We start from the raw sequence: 17676 nt of genomic DNA on the forward strand, positions 1-17676 counted from the left end.
TCCATCTCATAGGTATTACGTACGATATATACAGAGTTTAATTATATCAATAATGTTCTTATTATTATATATTGTACGGAGACTAATAAAATAGTCTATTGATTTGCTTTTATTTTTCTAAATAATAATTAAAATTAATTAATAAAAAAAAACTATTTATTATTTTTTTTGTAATTATAAATAGCAATGTGTTTTTTGGTGTTTTAAACAATATTTAATATACATATATATTTTGGTGTTGTTTTTCATCGATTAGTGTTTTCGTTGATTTTTATATCAATTAAATTTTTTATTTCTGTAAGAAATAATGAAAATTTTAGCTGACAAAATGATGTTTACGGGTGGAACACATTCTAGAAAAAAAAGTTTAAGCAGTAATTCATCACAGAAAAGATACGGTTCGTCTTCTAATCAAGATAAACCTAAAATTAGTAGTTATTATCATCATCATCACCATCATCATTTCCATCATGTTCATGATGTAAGTAAAAGTAACATATATACAAAAAAAAACAAAAAAAATTAGTGTTCGATTTTTAATTAGTTGTTATTTATAAATATTGTTTATTGATATATCTGTGAAAAATTTTATATTGAATTTTTTATTATATTTGTTTGTGTAATTAGGTCTTTTAAAAATATATTTACATCGGTAGGTAAATTTTCATGATTTATATTAGTAATAATTTTTTCTAAGGTTAGGTTAGGTTAGGTTAGGTTAAATTAAATTTTTTTATTATTTATCTGTTGAAAAATCAAAGTCTTATCATTAATAGTTTATTCCTTTTATTTATTTTTTTTTAAATAGATCTTTTTCTATCCATGTATTTTCCGACTTTCTCTTGTAAAACAATCTGATTCCTTTCTGTTATGTGCCTCGTATCGTGTTATTTATTTTTTGTTATTTCTCATGGGTTTATTTAAAATTACCATTTAGTATTATTTAAATCATAATATTAAATAATGTGGTAAATAATTAAGTTTGTAAAACTGTTACCTCTGTTGGCCTGTACGGCTTACAGATAAGATTTTTTGTTGTCTATTTGTACGTAGTGTTGATTTCTCGTTATTATGTGCAAAAAAATTAATGCTTCTGTAAAATAATGTTCTGTAATTATTAGTGCGGTTAGTTCTTGTTATTTGTTTTTAGAATATGTTAAATACGCGAGTTATGTAGCTTCATTTTTAAAAATATTTTATGGGTTATTTTTCTCCGTACGGCAAGTCTGCTTTTGTATAACCTAATTACAAAATGGTATGTGAAAGTTTCAATTTTGTTAATATTCTACTATTGCATATTTATTTGTGAAGTTAAGGCGATATTTCGTTAGTTGCAGTGTAACAGTATGCTGTAAAAGCGTTGTTTTGGATGATACAATTATATGAGATAAAAGTTTGCCCTGTTTTGTTACTAACTCGCAGTTACGTGTGGAAAAGGGCTAGTCTTGTGTTCGAATGGATATATGGAAAAAACAAAAAAAAACAAAAAAAAAAAAAAACATAAAAATATAATTCCGGCTGGATAACAGAAAAAATCCGACAATCTTTTTGTAAAATGTACAATATATTTTCTTTCCTGGCTATTATAATGTAATATAAAGGACAGTATTGTAACTGTCAAACTTTTTCGTATCCAACTGGGTTTCTTTAATATATTATCCAAGTTTTGAGGTTCATGACCACAAAAAAAGCAAAAACTAGGGTAAATCTGTATGTATATATATGAATTGACGCTTAAGTTGTTTTATGTCTATGAAATCGAACGAATATTCATGAAATTTGGTGTTTTTAGAAGAAGTATATATAGGACGTAGCTACTGTTTAGAATTTCATAAAAATCGGAAAATGGGTGGAGTAGAGTTCACTTTTAAACTAATGGGGGAGTTAAATACAACCGAGAAAATTTCGCAACTATGGTTGACAGTTATTTTAAATCTTTATATATGGTTTATTGTTTGAATCATATTTCTAAAAATAATGTGTTATTCACGTTTAAAATATTTTAATTGTTTTTACCATGTAGTTATTAATAAAAAAAAAAAAAAAAAAAAAAAAAATTGTTTTCATTTATAAACGGATCTCAAAGACCGAAAAGAGTTTTCCAAGTTATTTATATGTTTTTTTTTTTTTGTTATTTGAATCATGTTGCAAGATTCAAAAATAAGAAGTCTTATTTAACGACAAGGACCTATTTCGATGGTTCTTTTATTTATTTTGTGAAGTAAATAACTCTTGTTTAAGTTTTCCTTTTAATTTAAGTGAGAGTTTCTTTTAGGTAGATTTAATAAGAAAGCTACCTATTGTAATAGGTACCGTGATTCGACTTCCGGAAAATTTCGACATATCTTCCTTCACCTTTCACATCCCCCCAGACCTTAACACCACCATCAGTTCAACAGCGTAAATATTTAACTTTCTTGTGGACACAATAACTGCCGTAATTTTGCGTCAATCACTTTCAAATTGTTCCTTAAAAATAAATCGTCCTAAAATCTCGGTCGAGTTCGTTAACGGTCAAAATCAGACCATGTGGGTGGAAATGGTGGTGGTGGCTTTTTTAAAAAAACAAAATATCGCTGTAACTTTCTTATTAAGTGAAATGTCGAATTCGTTTAAAGTTCTTACTATTCTTTAGATAAGGGCCTAAAACTTATCTAAGACCTAAAACTTATAAGTAAAGTATTTAATATCTCCAACCATTGGCCCAGGAGATAGAAAAAAATAGGGTTTTTAAGACAAAAAAAATTATACCTCCCTTAATAGGCATAGTATTGAATCAGTTTAAAGTGGTAGTTAGTTCTCTAAACATTACCTAAAACTTTTATCTGTAACAACTTTTCATATGACCAACCCTTACGGCAAAGGATGATCAAAACAAAAAAAAAAAAAACAAACAGTAAAAACAAAATATCGCTATAACTTTCTTATTAAATAAAATATCGAATTTCTTTAAAGTTCCTACTATTCTTTGGATAAAGGCCTAAAACTTATATAAGTAAAGTTTTTTGATATCACCAACCATTGGCCCAGGAGTGGAACAAATGGGGTATTGAAAACAAAAAACATCATCTCTCCATTAATAGACACAGTATCGAATCGATTTAAAGTGGACGTTAGTCCTCTAAACATTACCTAAAACTTTTGTGTGATAAAATTTTTGATATGACTAACCCTTACGGTAAGGGATGACCAAAATTTTGCTGAAATATTAGGAAGATGGGCTTGTCGTATGCTAAACATGTGAAAAAAGTTTCACATGTAACCATTGTGGTATTGACTAAATTTGAAGATTTTTTTAATTTTAAGGTGGAATTTTTTTATACCCTACTTAGCACCGGTGAAATACCTACCTCTACCTTCTGGCATATTGAAAGGGTTTTTTTTTTTAATTTCTTTAATAAAATATTAAACTGTATATACAGAATAAGAAGACCTTTTTTGTCTTTTTGTTGTCATTATTTAGTTTTATAACGTAATGATTTAAACAGCATGTAGCTATTATAGTCTTAAAAGTGTTTTCAAGCAAAAATTCAAGAAAATAAATTGGAGAATGTTATAAAACATATTCCTGTGTTCCAGAAACATATTTTATATACATATATGTTTTATTTTTATATACAGTACATATATATGTATATAAAACAAAGCTGTTTTAATATATATATATATATTTTAAATAAAAATATTTAAAATGTTTAATATGAAATTAATGTTTATAAAAAATAAACTGATTGAAAAACACTTAAAAATGAAAATATAATAGTTTTATATTATTTAAATTTCTGATTTAAAGAAATGAAAATGAAGTTTTCAATTTTTTAATTCAATGTGTGTGTGAGACTTGTTCATAAAACAAGTATCGATTTTGTTGGTTCCCCTTTTAGGTAGATATCATAAGAAAGCTAGTTATTGTAATGGGTACCACGATTCGACTTCAGGAACATTTCGATATATCTTCGCGTTTCACATCCCCCAGACCCCAAAACCACCGTCAGTTAAAATGTGTCCACCTTCTTGTGGACACGAGAACTGCCGTAATTTTGCGCCAATCACTTTCAAATTGTTATCTAAAAAAAACTCTACTTAAAATCTCCATCGAGTTTGTTAACGGTCAAAATCGAACCATGGGAGGTGGAATGGGGGTGGCTTTTTCGAAAAAAAAAATATATTGCTATAAAGTTTTTATTAAGTAAAATATCGAATTCGTTTAAAGTTCCTACGATCCTTTGGATAAGGGCCTAAAACTTAAATGAAGTTTTTTGGTATACCAACCATTGGCTGAGTGAGTGGGAAAAATTAGGTTTTGAAGACAAAATATCACATCTCCATTAATAGACACAGTATCGCATCGGTTTAACGTGTTCGTCAGTCCTTTAAACATTCCATAAAACCTTTGTCTGTAACAATTTTTGATATGACCAACTCTTATGTTAAGGTGTTAAGGGATGACCAAAACAAAAAAAAAAAAAAAAAAAAAAAAAAAAAAAAATTGGCCCAGGGAATGGAAAAAAATAGGATTTTGAAGACAAAAAAATTATACCTCTCTTAATAGGCACAGTATCGAATCGGTTTAAAGTGGTCGTTAGTTCTCTAAACATTACATAAAACTTTTTGTCTGAAATAATTTTTCATATGAACAACCCTTACGGCAAGGGATGGCCAAAATATTACTGGAATTGTAAGAAGGTGGGGCTTGTCGTACGCTAAACATATGAAACTTTTTTCACATGCAATCATTGTATTGAGTAAATTTGAAGTTTTTCTTAACTTTAAGGTGAAATTTTTTTTATCCCCTCCTTAGCACCGATGAAATCTTTTCTTTTTTAAAACTATTTTTAATTTAGTTATATTTATTTATTAATCTCTGATGTAAAAAAAAAAATTATAATAAATAATTCAATAACAATAAAAAAAAAATCAAATAATATGAAAAAAAAAATTGAAGTTATTAGTGAAATAAAATTTTATATACATTTCATTAAAAAAAAAAAATAATTAATAAATAAATAAAAATTTAAAAAAGTCGGATTCGAACCGATGTACCTTCCCCTTGTACCAAATATTTCATTAATTAAAAAAAAAATATTTTTGTTGATAACTGCTCCCTGGTTATTGAATTCACTGCTGTCAATACAATTTCGCAGGTCATGAAGAGTAGCAAGCTTAATTGGTAAACTCACTGGGTTGGTCCAGTGGTTAACTCGTCATCGCAAATCAGCTGATTTTGAAATCGAGAGTTCTAAGGTTCTAATCATAGCAAAGGCAAGAATTACTTTTTTACGGATTTGAATACTAGATGGTGGATACCCTGAAGTATTATCTAAACTGTAGTTACCGAAGGCTAAACAGGAAAGAGAGAGAGAGATAGTGGATACCGGTGTTCTTTGGTGGTTGCGATTCAATTAACCACATACCTCAGGAATGGACGAACTGAGACTGTACAAGACTACATTTAATTTACATTCATACATATCATCCTTATTCATTCTCTGAAGTAATACCTTACGGTAGTTCCGGAGGCTAAACAGAAAAAAAAAAGGCTAAAACCCTGAAGAAAAAAGTTTTATATATATATATATAAATGTTAAGTTCGTTTGTGTACGCTTCAAAAACTCAAAATGTTCTGCACCGATTGAGCTCAAATTTTAGCACGATTTATAACCCGCATCAAAGATTGTTTTAATCAATTTTTAATAAATCTATCTATCTATTTTTAATTTGTACATTTTTAATTTGGAACTGTAAACACGGGAAAACCAATCAGATCAATGCAAGATGGCCGCTGTCAAACACAACGACCAATCACAAAGAGCCCGTATGGCCGTTGCCAATGTAAACAAAATCGCAACTTATTAAGTAACAAAATTCTTTGAATTATATTTAACAGCTAAAACATCTGTATTTTATTTCAAATAAAACCACCAAAACAAAAAGATAAATGCCACAAAGAAGGATGACTTACAGTAAATAAATTAAAACACCCAACTTTCTTATAGCCCAGATAGACTTAAGACTATGCAAACAAAAAAAGTCGAAATAACCAAATACACAGAAAATAATATCCCTACATAATGACCAAAAAATCCTTTGTTAGGTTATTTTTTTACATATATATGACCAAACAATCGTTTTTTAGTCATTTACGTTTTTTGCTATGTAAAAGTAAACAACAAAATTCACAAATACTAACACTGAAACCACACAACTAAGTATTCTTTTTTTTTTTTTTTTCTAACCTCCGAAACCACCGTTATGCATTGCTTCAGATGATGATATGAATGATTTATAGCGTATGAAAATGCCATGCCTGACCGGGATTCCAACTCGGAACCACCGGATTAAAGTCCGAGACGTTACCACTCGCGCCACGGAGGCCGGCAAACATATTCGTTAGGAGTCGAATAAAAACACGACTTACCAATATGGCGTTGTGTGTCAAATCAATTTTATACGGACTATAATTATTTTTAATACGCGAAACCATTTGCAATGATTGAACATTAACTTAAACCTCTTCAAAAATTATTCCTTTTGAACTAAGCCACATTTTGATATCATTGTTTTTTTTATAACACGGCTGGAATTCTTTTCGTTTAATGATAAGAAGCGTTGTCGAAGACAATAACCGAATTCTCTTCCAAGGGACATAATACTCCGCTAAACTATTTCTAAATAATTCAAATTCGTGTAATTATTTTACGAATCGTGTTTTTATCAAAATCTCACCTTTTTCTCAATTGACCTGCGGGGTTTTGTTTTCTCTGGAGACCGTAATTCATTAGTAGATTCATACTCGAGAATCACGTTGTACACTGAAGCAGCACAACTTCTACTTACGTTAGCAGTTTATTAACATCTGAAATCAACGCCGTTTGATTATTCTGTAATTTGTAAGCATTACTCTGCTTTTGTAAGCATTTAAAATGATGTGTTTTTTCACGCGACTTAAGGGCTTTTTTTCGCAGCCCACAAATCGTTATATATAAAAATGTTAAGTTCGTTTGTGTACGGTTCAAAAACTCAAAATGTTCTGTATCGATTGAGCTCAAATTTTAGCACGATATATAATCCGCATCAAAGATTGTTTTTATCTATTTTTCGCATCAGTCACATACCCGCGACCGCGAGAAAACAGTTTTTTTAACGGTCAGTGTGTACCAGTGACCGCGCTATCTGCCGGAAGCGAGGGGAACACTCGCCATACTAGCTAACGACAACCGCAGTCACATGTGAAACAATACCTGTTCCCAATTACATTGTTTATTAACAAAAAAAAAAAAAACGTATTCACTTGCATCTGATTCAGATTATTATACAATCTGAATTAAATATTCACTTTAATCGAGGTACTTTTGTGTGATCGTATCGTGATTGAGCTGCGCCTTTCACCAAGCTCTGAATTTATTAGAAAACGACCAACAGTGTGATATATGTATTAATGACGCGTGCAACACTGCACATCCAAACCAAATTCACGCATTATTCGCAATTATATTGACCGCTTGCTTCCCTTCATCTCCCACAGAGTTATGGGAAAGATATCGATCGCATATGGCTGAGGATATTTTGCATAGAGTACGCCTAGAATATACCAATATGACCGTGGAATTTGCAGAAGGCATTTTCAACGAAGCATTGATAAATATTGAAGACAAGTGCTTAGCTATTGCAAATAAAGTTCTTAGTCAGGGGGAATGCCAGCACCCACCCGAGCTGCGATTGCTTCATTTGATGTGGATTTACGCCGTGAACAGAGTTACAACATTGGTGATCTTCAGTCATATGTCCAATCAAACATTCCCAAATTAACGCGTGAACAGAAAGGCATTTATGATCGCATAATGCAAATGATAAATGACGGAGTTGGGGACCTTCTTCTTGGATGCGCTGGGAGGAACTGGGAAAACATTCTTCATGAGATTGATTCTAGCAACGGTTCGATCAAAAAATGACAATTATCCTGTGGTGGAATATTAATCAGCCAAAACTCTGCAACGGCACGCGACTTGCAGTTAAGAAATTGATGAATAACGTAGTGGAAGCAACGATTTTAACGGGGTCTTTCAAAGGTGAAGATGCCTCATTCCTCGAATACCCATGATCCCGACCGATACACCATTTTAATTTAAAAGATTGCAATTCTCAATTCGATTGGCATTTGCAATCACAATCGATAAAGCTCAATGTCAATCTTTAGAATTGTGTGGTTTAGATTTAGATGCGGATTGCTTCTCACATGGACAACTGTATATTGCGTGTTCCCGAGTCGGCAAACCAGATAGCCTTTATATCTACGCAGACAGTGGAAAAACAAAAAATATTGTATATCCACAAGTATTGAAAAATTAAACTTCTATGAAACGTATGCTTTCTTTTGTTTCTCATTTCTCATCCATGCAACCACAATGTGCCACAGCGAAGCGTGGCGGGTAGAGCTAGTATATATATATATTGTTTATATTCTAAAGTCGACATATTACAAAATAGAATTATAAACGAGAGTTCCGGTCTAATGTAATAAGAGATATTACATTTGCTATTTAAAAATTAAACAGATAAAACATTTTATTTAATAGAACATAATAATATTAAAAATGCCTGTCATAAAAAAAAAAAAAAAAAAAATACGATTAATACACGTGTAACGACACGCTTATAATAAATTATAATATGAAAAAACACGTTGAAATTTAGTATTATATTACAATAAAATACGAATAGGATAGGGCAGCTTACACTTTAATATCAATGCATCACTTTTAATTTAAATGACTTGAAAATTTCCGATGTTTAATATAAACGATATAGTGGTTTTAAATTTTAAATGGACTTTTGTATGAAGTAAAAGATCTTTAATAATTAAAAATAAATTATTTTTATTTTTATTAAACTATCTATTTTTTAAACCGAATGAATTATCCAATTGAATGAATTATCCAATTTTGAGTAAAAGATTTTTACTCATTTCGTAAATGAGTAAAGTCCCCCGCAAATTACAAAATAGTTTATTTCATTATATTTGTGGACAATTAATTTTTTAGGTAGCTTTCTTATACAGTAGGTATATTTTAATGAGTACCATGATTCGACTTCCTGAAAATTTTGATATATCTTTGTGTTTCACAACCCCAGATCTCAAAACCGCTGTCAGTTCAAAAGATACTTACGTATTAACGCCACCCCACCGCAGCTACAGCTTTATTTAAAAAACAAAGTAGTCAATCGGATTACGGTGGAAAATGAACAGTCTCTTTATTAATTATAATAAATGGTTATTTATATTTATTTATTTTATAAATATAATTTAACCAAACTTAATCTACGCTCGCTTTGCTCGCTAACCTTGACTAATTAATAACGTAATTTTTTGAGTATTTATTATTAAATTCAGTAATTATTGCAATTATTTATTATTTAAATAATCAAAACACTCCTGTTAATTAGTCAAGGTTACCGAGCGAAGCGAGCGTAGGTTAAGTTTGGTTAAATTATATTTACAATATTAATAACCATTTATTAAAATTAATAAAGAGATGTTTTGAATCTATATTAAACTCTATATCGGCCCATTTTCCTCCGAAAAACGATTAACTACTATGTTTTTAAATGAAGCTGTAGCTGCGGTGGCGTTAATACGTAAGTACCGTTCAATTTATTTATATATATTTCACTTTCTTGTGGACACGATAACTCCCGTAATTTTGCGTCAATCACTTTTAAATTTATATATAAAATATAACGACCGAAAATCTCGGTCGAGTTTGTTAATGGGCAAAATCGAACCATGGGACTGGAAATGGGGGGCTTTTTCGAAAAAATAAAATATCGCTATAACTTTTTTATTAAGTAAAATTTCGAATTCAGTTAAAATTCCTACTATTTTTTGGATAAGGGTCTAAAACTTATTTAAGTAAAGTTTTTAGATATTACCAACCACTGGCCCAGGAGGTGGGAAAAATGAGGTTTCGAAGACAAAAAATCATACCTCCCTTAATAAACACAGTATCGAATCGGTTTAAAGTGGTCTTTAGTCTTCTAAAAATTACCTAAAACTTTTGGCTGAAACAATTTTCGATATGACCAACCCTTACGGCAGGGGATGACCAGAATGTTACTGGAATTGTAAAACGATGGGACTTGTCGTATGCTAAACATGTGAAACTTTTTTCACTTGCAACCATTGTCGTAATGAGTAAATTTGAAGTTTTTCTTAATTTTAAGGTGGAAATCTTTTTTATCCACTACTTAGCACTGGTGAAATCTACCTCAGCCTTCCAGCGTGCTGAAAAGAATTTTTTAAAATGAAAATATTTCAGACTACTTTTCTATACAGAGTGTTCTTTAAGAGGCCAAACTCTAGGATGTGATACTACTTAACATCTGACGAAAAGTTTTTCAATGAACATACATCTAAAAACGCATATTTTTCTCTCTGTCCTTCATTTTGTGTTTTTTTTTAAGAAAAAAAAATATTTTTCAAGAACGGTTGGAGATAACGCAATAATGTTTTTACTTCATTTTAAATTAACATTTTTTTTAATGGGAAAGAAATAACGATACATTTCTTTGACAAATTTCAAAATGTCGGTAGTTTCAATTTTTCAAACTTAAATATCTTAGGAATTATTAGATTTATCAAATTGTGTTGTATTATAAAAATTATGAAGCATTTTTTGTGAACAGAAAGACACCCTAGTCGTAAAAATCCGATGATAAACAATAAAATTATTGCAAAAGTAGGCCTAAATAGATATGGCGGCCATCTTGTTTTTTTCTATTATCGTGACTCACTTGATAACTGAATCAAATTTTTCGTGTTAATAAATCACGCAAAAAGCAAAAACTCACCATAATGCACAAACTTTATTTTAACTATGTAAAACCCCATTTCTTTCTACTTCCAAATACCTCTCAGATATGCAGTATAAAGCTGTTGAAATACTTAAATATCATACAGTATATTTTTCCGGATGGCAAAAAAATTATAATCGAAGTTTTATTTATTTTCTTATCACCCTATAAGTAATTTTGTGATTATCTGTGTTGAATAAAATATAAATATAAAAATTAAATGTGTCGCTTAAAAATAAAAAAAATAATATTTAAAATTCATAAGAACCGTTATTGAGGAATTTAGGTTTGAAATTCCGTAATTATAAGTAGCTTATATTTTAATAAATCAGTAATTCTTTTTATAATAATCATTTATAATAGTAAGAGTTTTCTTTTAGGATTAAAATAAATTGAACTTTTATTTAAAATATTTTAGCCGATCAACAACTTTAGTATATTAACAAATGTTTAGCGATTTAGAAACGTCTGTAACCCTGGTTATGGTTTTAATGACTTCACAAACACTGGATTATATTTTTAAGTCGTTTAAAACAGTTTTATTTTTCAAATTGGCATTTATCCAATGTTATTAATTCATTGGACAAAAAGTTTGATAGATTACTCAGAGAATTTCAGCTTTTTAAATGAATAGATTGAACGGCATTCAAATATTATTATTAAAATAAAACCAAAAAGAGAATTTTTTTCAAAGATAAAGAATAAAAAACTACACTTATGTGTTATGTTTTTGCGGATTAGTTTGAAGCTATAATAATGCGCTTCATAATAATTCAAAACAATCGTGATCGGTTTTATTTTATTCCCTAATCATTATTCTGTTAGTCGTTGAAATTTTATTGACCATTCCAGTAATAATTGTTGCCATGCAGAGAGTAATGTATAATTTTGTTTATACATTATTCTTCAATCTCTTTGTTATTCTGAAGTAAAACTATGTTGCTGTTTTTTTTTTTGCATTCAAGTGTTCGATTATTTTTTGTATACGATCAATCATTTAATCAGTAAGATTAATTAGGTCAATTGACATCATCATATCTACCCTTAGGCAGGTCCCTTACCCATGCTTATTTCTATTCTTCTCTATTTAACTGACTGACTAACTGATGAATTAATTCACCACAAAAGCTTTCAAAGAAGTTTGTACATGGGAATGAGAAAATGGAAATTTTTAGCGTATGAAATTGCCCCGCTTGACCGGGATTCGAACCCGGGACCTCGGATGAAAGGCAGAAATGGGGGAGTGGTAGTACTAAATTTTGAGAATTTCTTTTTTATAAACTTTATTTAGATGGTGGTGCTTTTATCTAGTCTCTCGTTTTTGTATTTTCTAGTGATCCTTCTAGCACTGTTTAAATTAACTTCTTTTTTTTATACGGAGTGATTCACGAAAAATATAACAGACGTTCAGGAAATATTCTACTGATGAATATAAAGTAGAAATTTTATATAAACATAGATTCGGAAACGCTTCGTTAGCGAGTGTCGGCTGGCGAAAGATTTCGCTCTGGTTTCTGCACCTTCGGTAAAATTAAACCAGACTATAATTCTTTGAACCAAATTAAGAGATAAATTTAGTTGGTTTTGTGTGAAATTTGGCCTAAAAAAATTTGATCGTAGAACTGTTTTAGCAGTTTACGTTATTTAATTTTTGGCGTAAAGTAGCTCTAGGGTTAGTAAAAAAATAGACAAAACTTGGCCAGAATTAGATTCCGAGTAAAATGGTATGGTATGGTATGAATTGTTAAGTCCACAGAAACCAAATATAAACATCAGAATTTCAAAGTTTATTAAAAGCAAAACATATCAAAATGCGGCAGATTTTAACTAGGTGATTTAAACAAAACGAAATTTTTAATATTACACAACAAAGAATTAAATATTTTAGAAAAGTAACAAATAAACTGCTGAAAATTTCTTCCGGCTCGGTGGATAGAGCAATGACTAAGTAAATTGCCCGACGATCAATGATTTTGGTGGTCTGTATTTAACAGGATTATTTTGTATTAGTTCAAAATTCTTATGTTTGAATTTAGTTTCTGTGAACTTTATTCGTAACAATTTACTTAGAATCAAATTCTTCACAAATTTTTGTTAAACTTTTATGTATTTATTAGCCATTTAACAAAGTTTTTTTACGCCAAAAATTATTTTCCAACACCAATCTAGTTTTTTTTTTTTTTTATACCAGATTTCTCAAAAGCTACTAAAAATACTGTTTTGGAACTTATTTTTTATTTTTTCAATTATTTAGGTCAGGTTTCGTATAAAATTACTTAATTCAGGTCCTTAGAATTACAATCCGGATTAATTTTATATAAGGCGTAATGAGGGCGAAATCTTTCGCCAGCCGACATTCGCTAATGAAGCCTTTTCTGAATGTATATTTACATGAACTTTCTCCTTAATTTTACCAGTAGAACATGGCCTGAAAGTTTTTGTTACATTCTTCGTGAATCACTCTGTATATTTTTCCCAGTCTGAATTGTTTCTCGTTCATTTTCCTTGTTATGTCTTAATTTTTTACATTTTCAATTTGATTTTCTCCAATCTCTTAATGTCTACTCCTCAGTTTTAAGCCTTTATTTAGGTATTTATTTTAGTATCCAATATTTCATATTCATACAGAAGTATACTCTAGAAAGTCTGATTGTATCTCATAATTTCCATTTTTTGTTTGATTTAATTTTATGCTTACATATTACTATTCTATTTTTTTAATATTCTTTAGTTTTCTTTTTTTAAACATTCATTGATTTATTATCTTCTTATTACTATTCTATTTTTTTAATATTCTTTAGTTTTCTTTTTTTAAACATTCATTGATTTATTATCTTCTATTTTCATTAATTTTGTAATCTTACCTTTCATTTTCACACCGTATTATAATAATTTTGTTTAATAAAACTCATTTTTTTACGAAAAAATTCCAGATTATGTGAATGAATCCGGGTTGCCTTTAAAACCATCGTATTTAGTTATCAAACGTATTTTGGTTTTCTTTTTATTTGGTAAAATTAATATTCAAACCTATATTTTTAAAAAATGATCTATTTTTGTTGTTTTTTCGTTCAGTTTGGAATAGTTTCCAATTATATAATATATAGAGACGATCTGTAAACTGATTTGTATCGACGTGGTTGAGATTTTTGTCTTTCGTTCTGGTGAGAGGTAAACAGTCGGAGGTTTGTCTGATTCGTTATCTTTAAGCGCTAATGATTGAAGGGGATGAAAATATAATAATAGTTGGAGATTGGAATGCAAACACTGGAAAAGGCAAGGAGGAACTATTGTGGGTGAATACAGGCTTGGCATAAGGAATGAAAGAGGGGACCGACTTATTGAGTTTTGAATGAAGTATGATTTAGTAATTGCCAACACCCAGATTAAAAATCATAATAGACGAATATACACATGGAAAAAACCAGATGATACAGCAAGGTATCAGACAGATTATATGATGGTTAAACAAAGATTTAGAAATCAACTCGTCCACTGTAAAACTTACCCTGGTGCAGATATTGATAGGGACCATAATTTAGTGATAATGAAATGTAGATTGGGGTTTAAAAACCTGAAGAAAAGGTGTCAAATGAATCGGTGGAATCTAGAGAAGGTTGAGGAAGAGGAGATAAAGAAGATTTTTGAGGAGGATATCGCAAGAGGTCTAAGCAAAAAACATAAGGTAGAAAATATAGAAGAAGAATGGGAGAATGTTAAAAAGTAAATTCTTAAATCAGCAGAAGCGAACTAGACGGAACAAAGAGAATTGATAGAAAATTTGGATATCAAAGGATATATTGCAGCTGTTGGATGAACGTAGAAATTATAAGAATGATAGTGATGAAGAAGGTAAAAGGAACTATCGACAGTTAAGAAATATTATAAACATTATAAATAAGAAGTGCAAATTAGCGAAAGAAGAGTGTGTTAAAGAAAAGTGTTCGGAAGTGGAAAGAGAAATGATTATCGGTTAAATGGACGGGGCATACAGGAAATTTAAGGAGAATTTTGTGGTTCATAAATTAAAATCTAATAATGTGCTAAACAAAGATGGTACACCGATTTATAATACTAAAGAAAAGGTCGATAGGTGGGTGAAATATATTGAAGAGTTATACGGAAGAAATGAATTAAAAAATGATGTTATAGAGGAAGAGGAGGAAGTCAAAGAGGATGAAAAGGGAGATCAATACTGAGATCGGAATTTAAGAGAGCATTAAAAGATTCGAATGGCCGATAGGCTAATGGGATTGACGGGATACCTACAGAATTACTGTGCAGTGCAGGTTAGGAAGCGATAGATAGATTATAAAAATTGGTATGTAATATTTACGAAAAGGGGGAAGTTCTGTCAGACTTCAAAAAGTTTTATTGTCATGATACTAAAGAAAGCAGGAGCAACAGTAATAATCGAAGAACATAAGAAAGAAGCCGTAATAAAAAAGGGAGTCCGACAACGATGTTCCCTACCACCGTTACTTTTTAATCTTTATACAGAACAAGCAGTTAATGGTGTTAAAGAACATTTTAGATCCGGAGTAACAGTACCAGGTGAAAAAATAAAGATGCTACGATTTGCTGATGATATTTCTTCTTACTCTCAGCTAATTCTAGCTGAGAGTAAAAAGGATTTAGAAGAAACAATGAACGACATGGATGAAGTCCTACGCAACAACTACCGTATGAAAATAAACAAGAACAAAACGAAAGTAATGACCATCAACAAATTAACAACGAATACGTTAATTAACGATGCGGAACTAAGTAAAAAAATTATAAAAGTGCAAAAAATACGCAAAACGACAAACAGGAAACACAAAAACGTAAACAAAACAAACTAAAACTCTAAAAACACAACAAAACGACGGATAAAACGCAACAAAATAACAGTTAATAACAAAAACCATAAACGAAAAACAACGAAAACAAACCCTAATTCGCGGAGCAAGAATTCAGTCATTTGTTCACATCGATAGCTTAACAACGAATCCAATCCAAATTTTTTCTGTTAAGTATAATATCACAGATCGTCAGTAATGTGTGATATTTTGCGAAAGCTCTTAGTAAACCGTTACCGGAAAATGATTGAAATTAAACAACGTCAGATGTAATTTTATTAAATTTCACTGATATTTATTAATGTATTCACGACGGTAGCAATCGATACTACTTTAAAATTTATAAGATATTTATCATAGTCATTCCTATATATAATAAACATCTAATACCAGGCTAGCAAAGATATAAAACTGTGGAATGGATTGATTTCTCTTTTTTTTCGTTTGATTATACCATTCAAACAAACCTGATGATTGATTATATACAGAGAGAGATTCAAAGAAACGGGAAATTTAAAAAATTAAATAACGTTAATGAAATATATTTTTTTTTAAATGAATTTTATTTCATGTAATTGTACAAATGTTGCCATTTTAGGATACATACATTTTAGTTTATTTTTTAAAGATGACGTCTTGCAGGTGACCTCCTCTTCTACGTAAACACTCACGAAGTCTCTTCGTTAAATTGTTCATGGTTTGACGTAACATCTCAACTGGAATTTCCGCAATTGCTTCTCGGATCTTTTCCTTCAGTTCTTCCGTTGTAGCAGGTCTACTGTGGAACACTTTGCTTTTAAGGTGACCCCACAAAAAGTAATCGCAAGCTGAGAGATCAGGCGATCTGGGAGGCCATCTAATGTCACCATTTCCTGAAATGACACGTTGTCCAAACAATCGGCGTACAGCTGCAATCGATATTCGTGCAGTATGTGACGTTGCCCGTCTTGTTGAAACAAGGCTGTGTTAAGAATCGGTGGAGATCTCTTTTGTTGTTCCACAACAAAGGTTTCAAGCACGGCTACGTAACGAGCCGACGTCACTGTAATCGCAAGACCGTTGTCATCCTCAAAAAAATAAGGGCCTATAACACCGTAAGATGACATAGCACACCACACGGTCACTTTCTGGCTGTGCAACGGACGCTGGTGTAGCTGCGTAGGATTTTCTTGTGTTCAGTATCTGAAATTTTGCTTGTTAAAAAATCCACTGAGGTGGAAATGCGCTTCGTCTGACATCCACAGTTCGTGAACAAACTCTTCGTTATCAATTATCTTCTGAAGCATTACATTACAGAATTGTGCTCGGAAAACTGCATCGTTCGGTTTCAGTTCCTGGACGATCTGCAACTTGTATGGATGGAATTGCAAGTCCTTCACTAACATTCTTCGAACGCTTGAACTATGCGATTGTAAAGATGCTGAGAGACGACGGATTGACCGATGTGGACTTCGTGTGACAGCATCTTGTAAAGCTTGAACATTCTGTGGTGTACGGACGGTTCGCTCACGGCCTGGAGGTTTCTTTTTCATTGCCGAACCGGTTTCCTCAAAATTAGATATCCATGTTTTAATTGCATGTGGTGATGGAACACGGTCGTGCCGTCCCAGATTAAAATGACGGCGAAATTCTGTACGCGCTCCCTCCACACTGTCATAGTTTTTGTAAAACGCTTTGATAGCAAATGCACGTTGCGCACCACTCCAAGGATCCATGACAACTAAGTGGCAGGTTAGGTTAGAGAGGCTGGCGCCACTTATCAAGTGCTACCAATCGCCCACGGCTACCAACACAACTTTCAAAATTTCCCGTTTCTTTGAATCACCTGTATATATATATATATATATATATATTTCATTAGTTACAGAAAGGATAATGTGATTTTCTGTCTATTTTTCGTCAGTTTTGCTTCAATAAAAAATTGATTTATTAAAGTTTATATTTATTTTTAATGGCTGTATTTACATTAATATTCTCAGAATTA

General features: G+C 30.8%; 1 protein-coding gene across 1 annotated transcript in view; it reads left to right on the forward strand.

Annotated features, from left to right (window-relative positions):
- The first annotated feature begins 202 nt into the window (after positions 1 to 202).
- LOC142333013 (protein kinase C-like 2) overlaps positions 203 to 17676 on the forward strand; it is a 48804-nt gene continuing 31330 nt past the window's right edge. Inside the window, exon 1 of the mRNA XM_075379784.1 lies at positions 203 to 481. Coding sequence (XP_075235899.1) covers positions 308 to 481 — 174 coding nt within the window. The 5' untranslated portion in view covers positions 203 to 307. The remainder of the gene's footprint in view (positions 482 to 17676) is intronic.

This window comes from Lycorma delicatula, chromosome 12 (genome assembly GCF_047948215.1).
Source record: "Lycorma delicatula isolate Av1 chromosome 12, ASM4794821v1, whole genome shotgun sequence".
Taxonomy (NCBI): domain Eukaryota; kingdom Metazoa; phylum Arthropoda; class Insecta; order Hemiptera; family Fulgoridae; genus Lycorma; species Lycorma delicatula.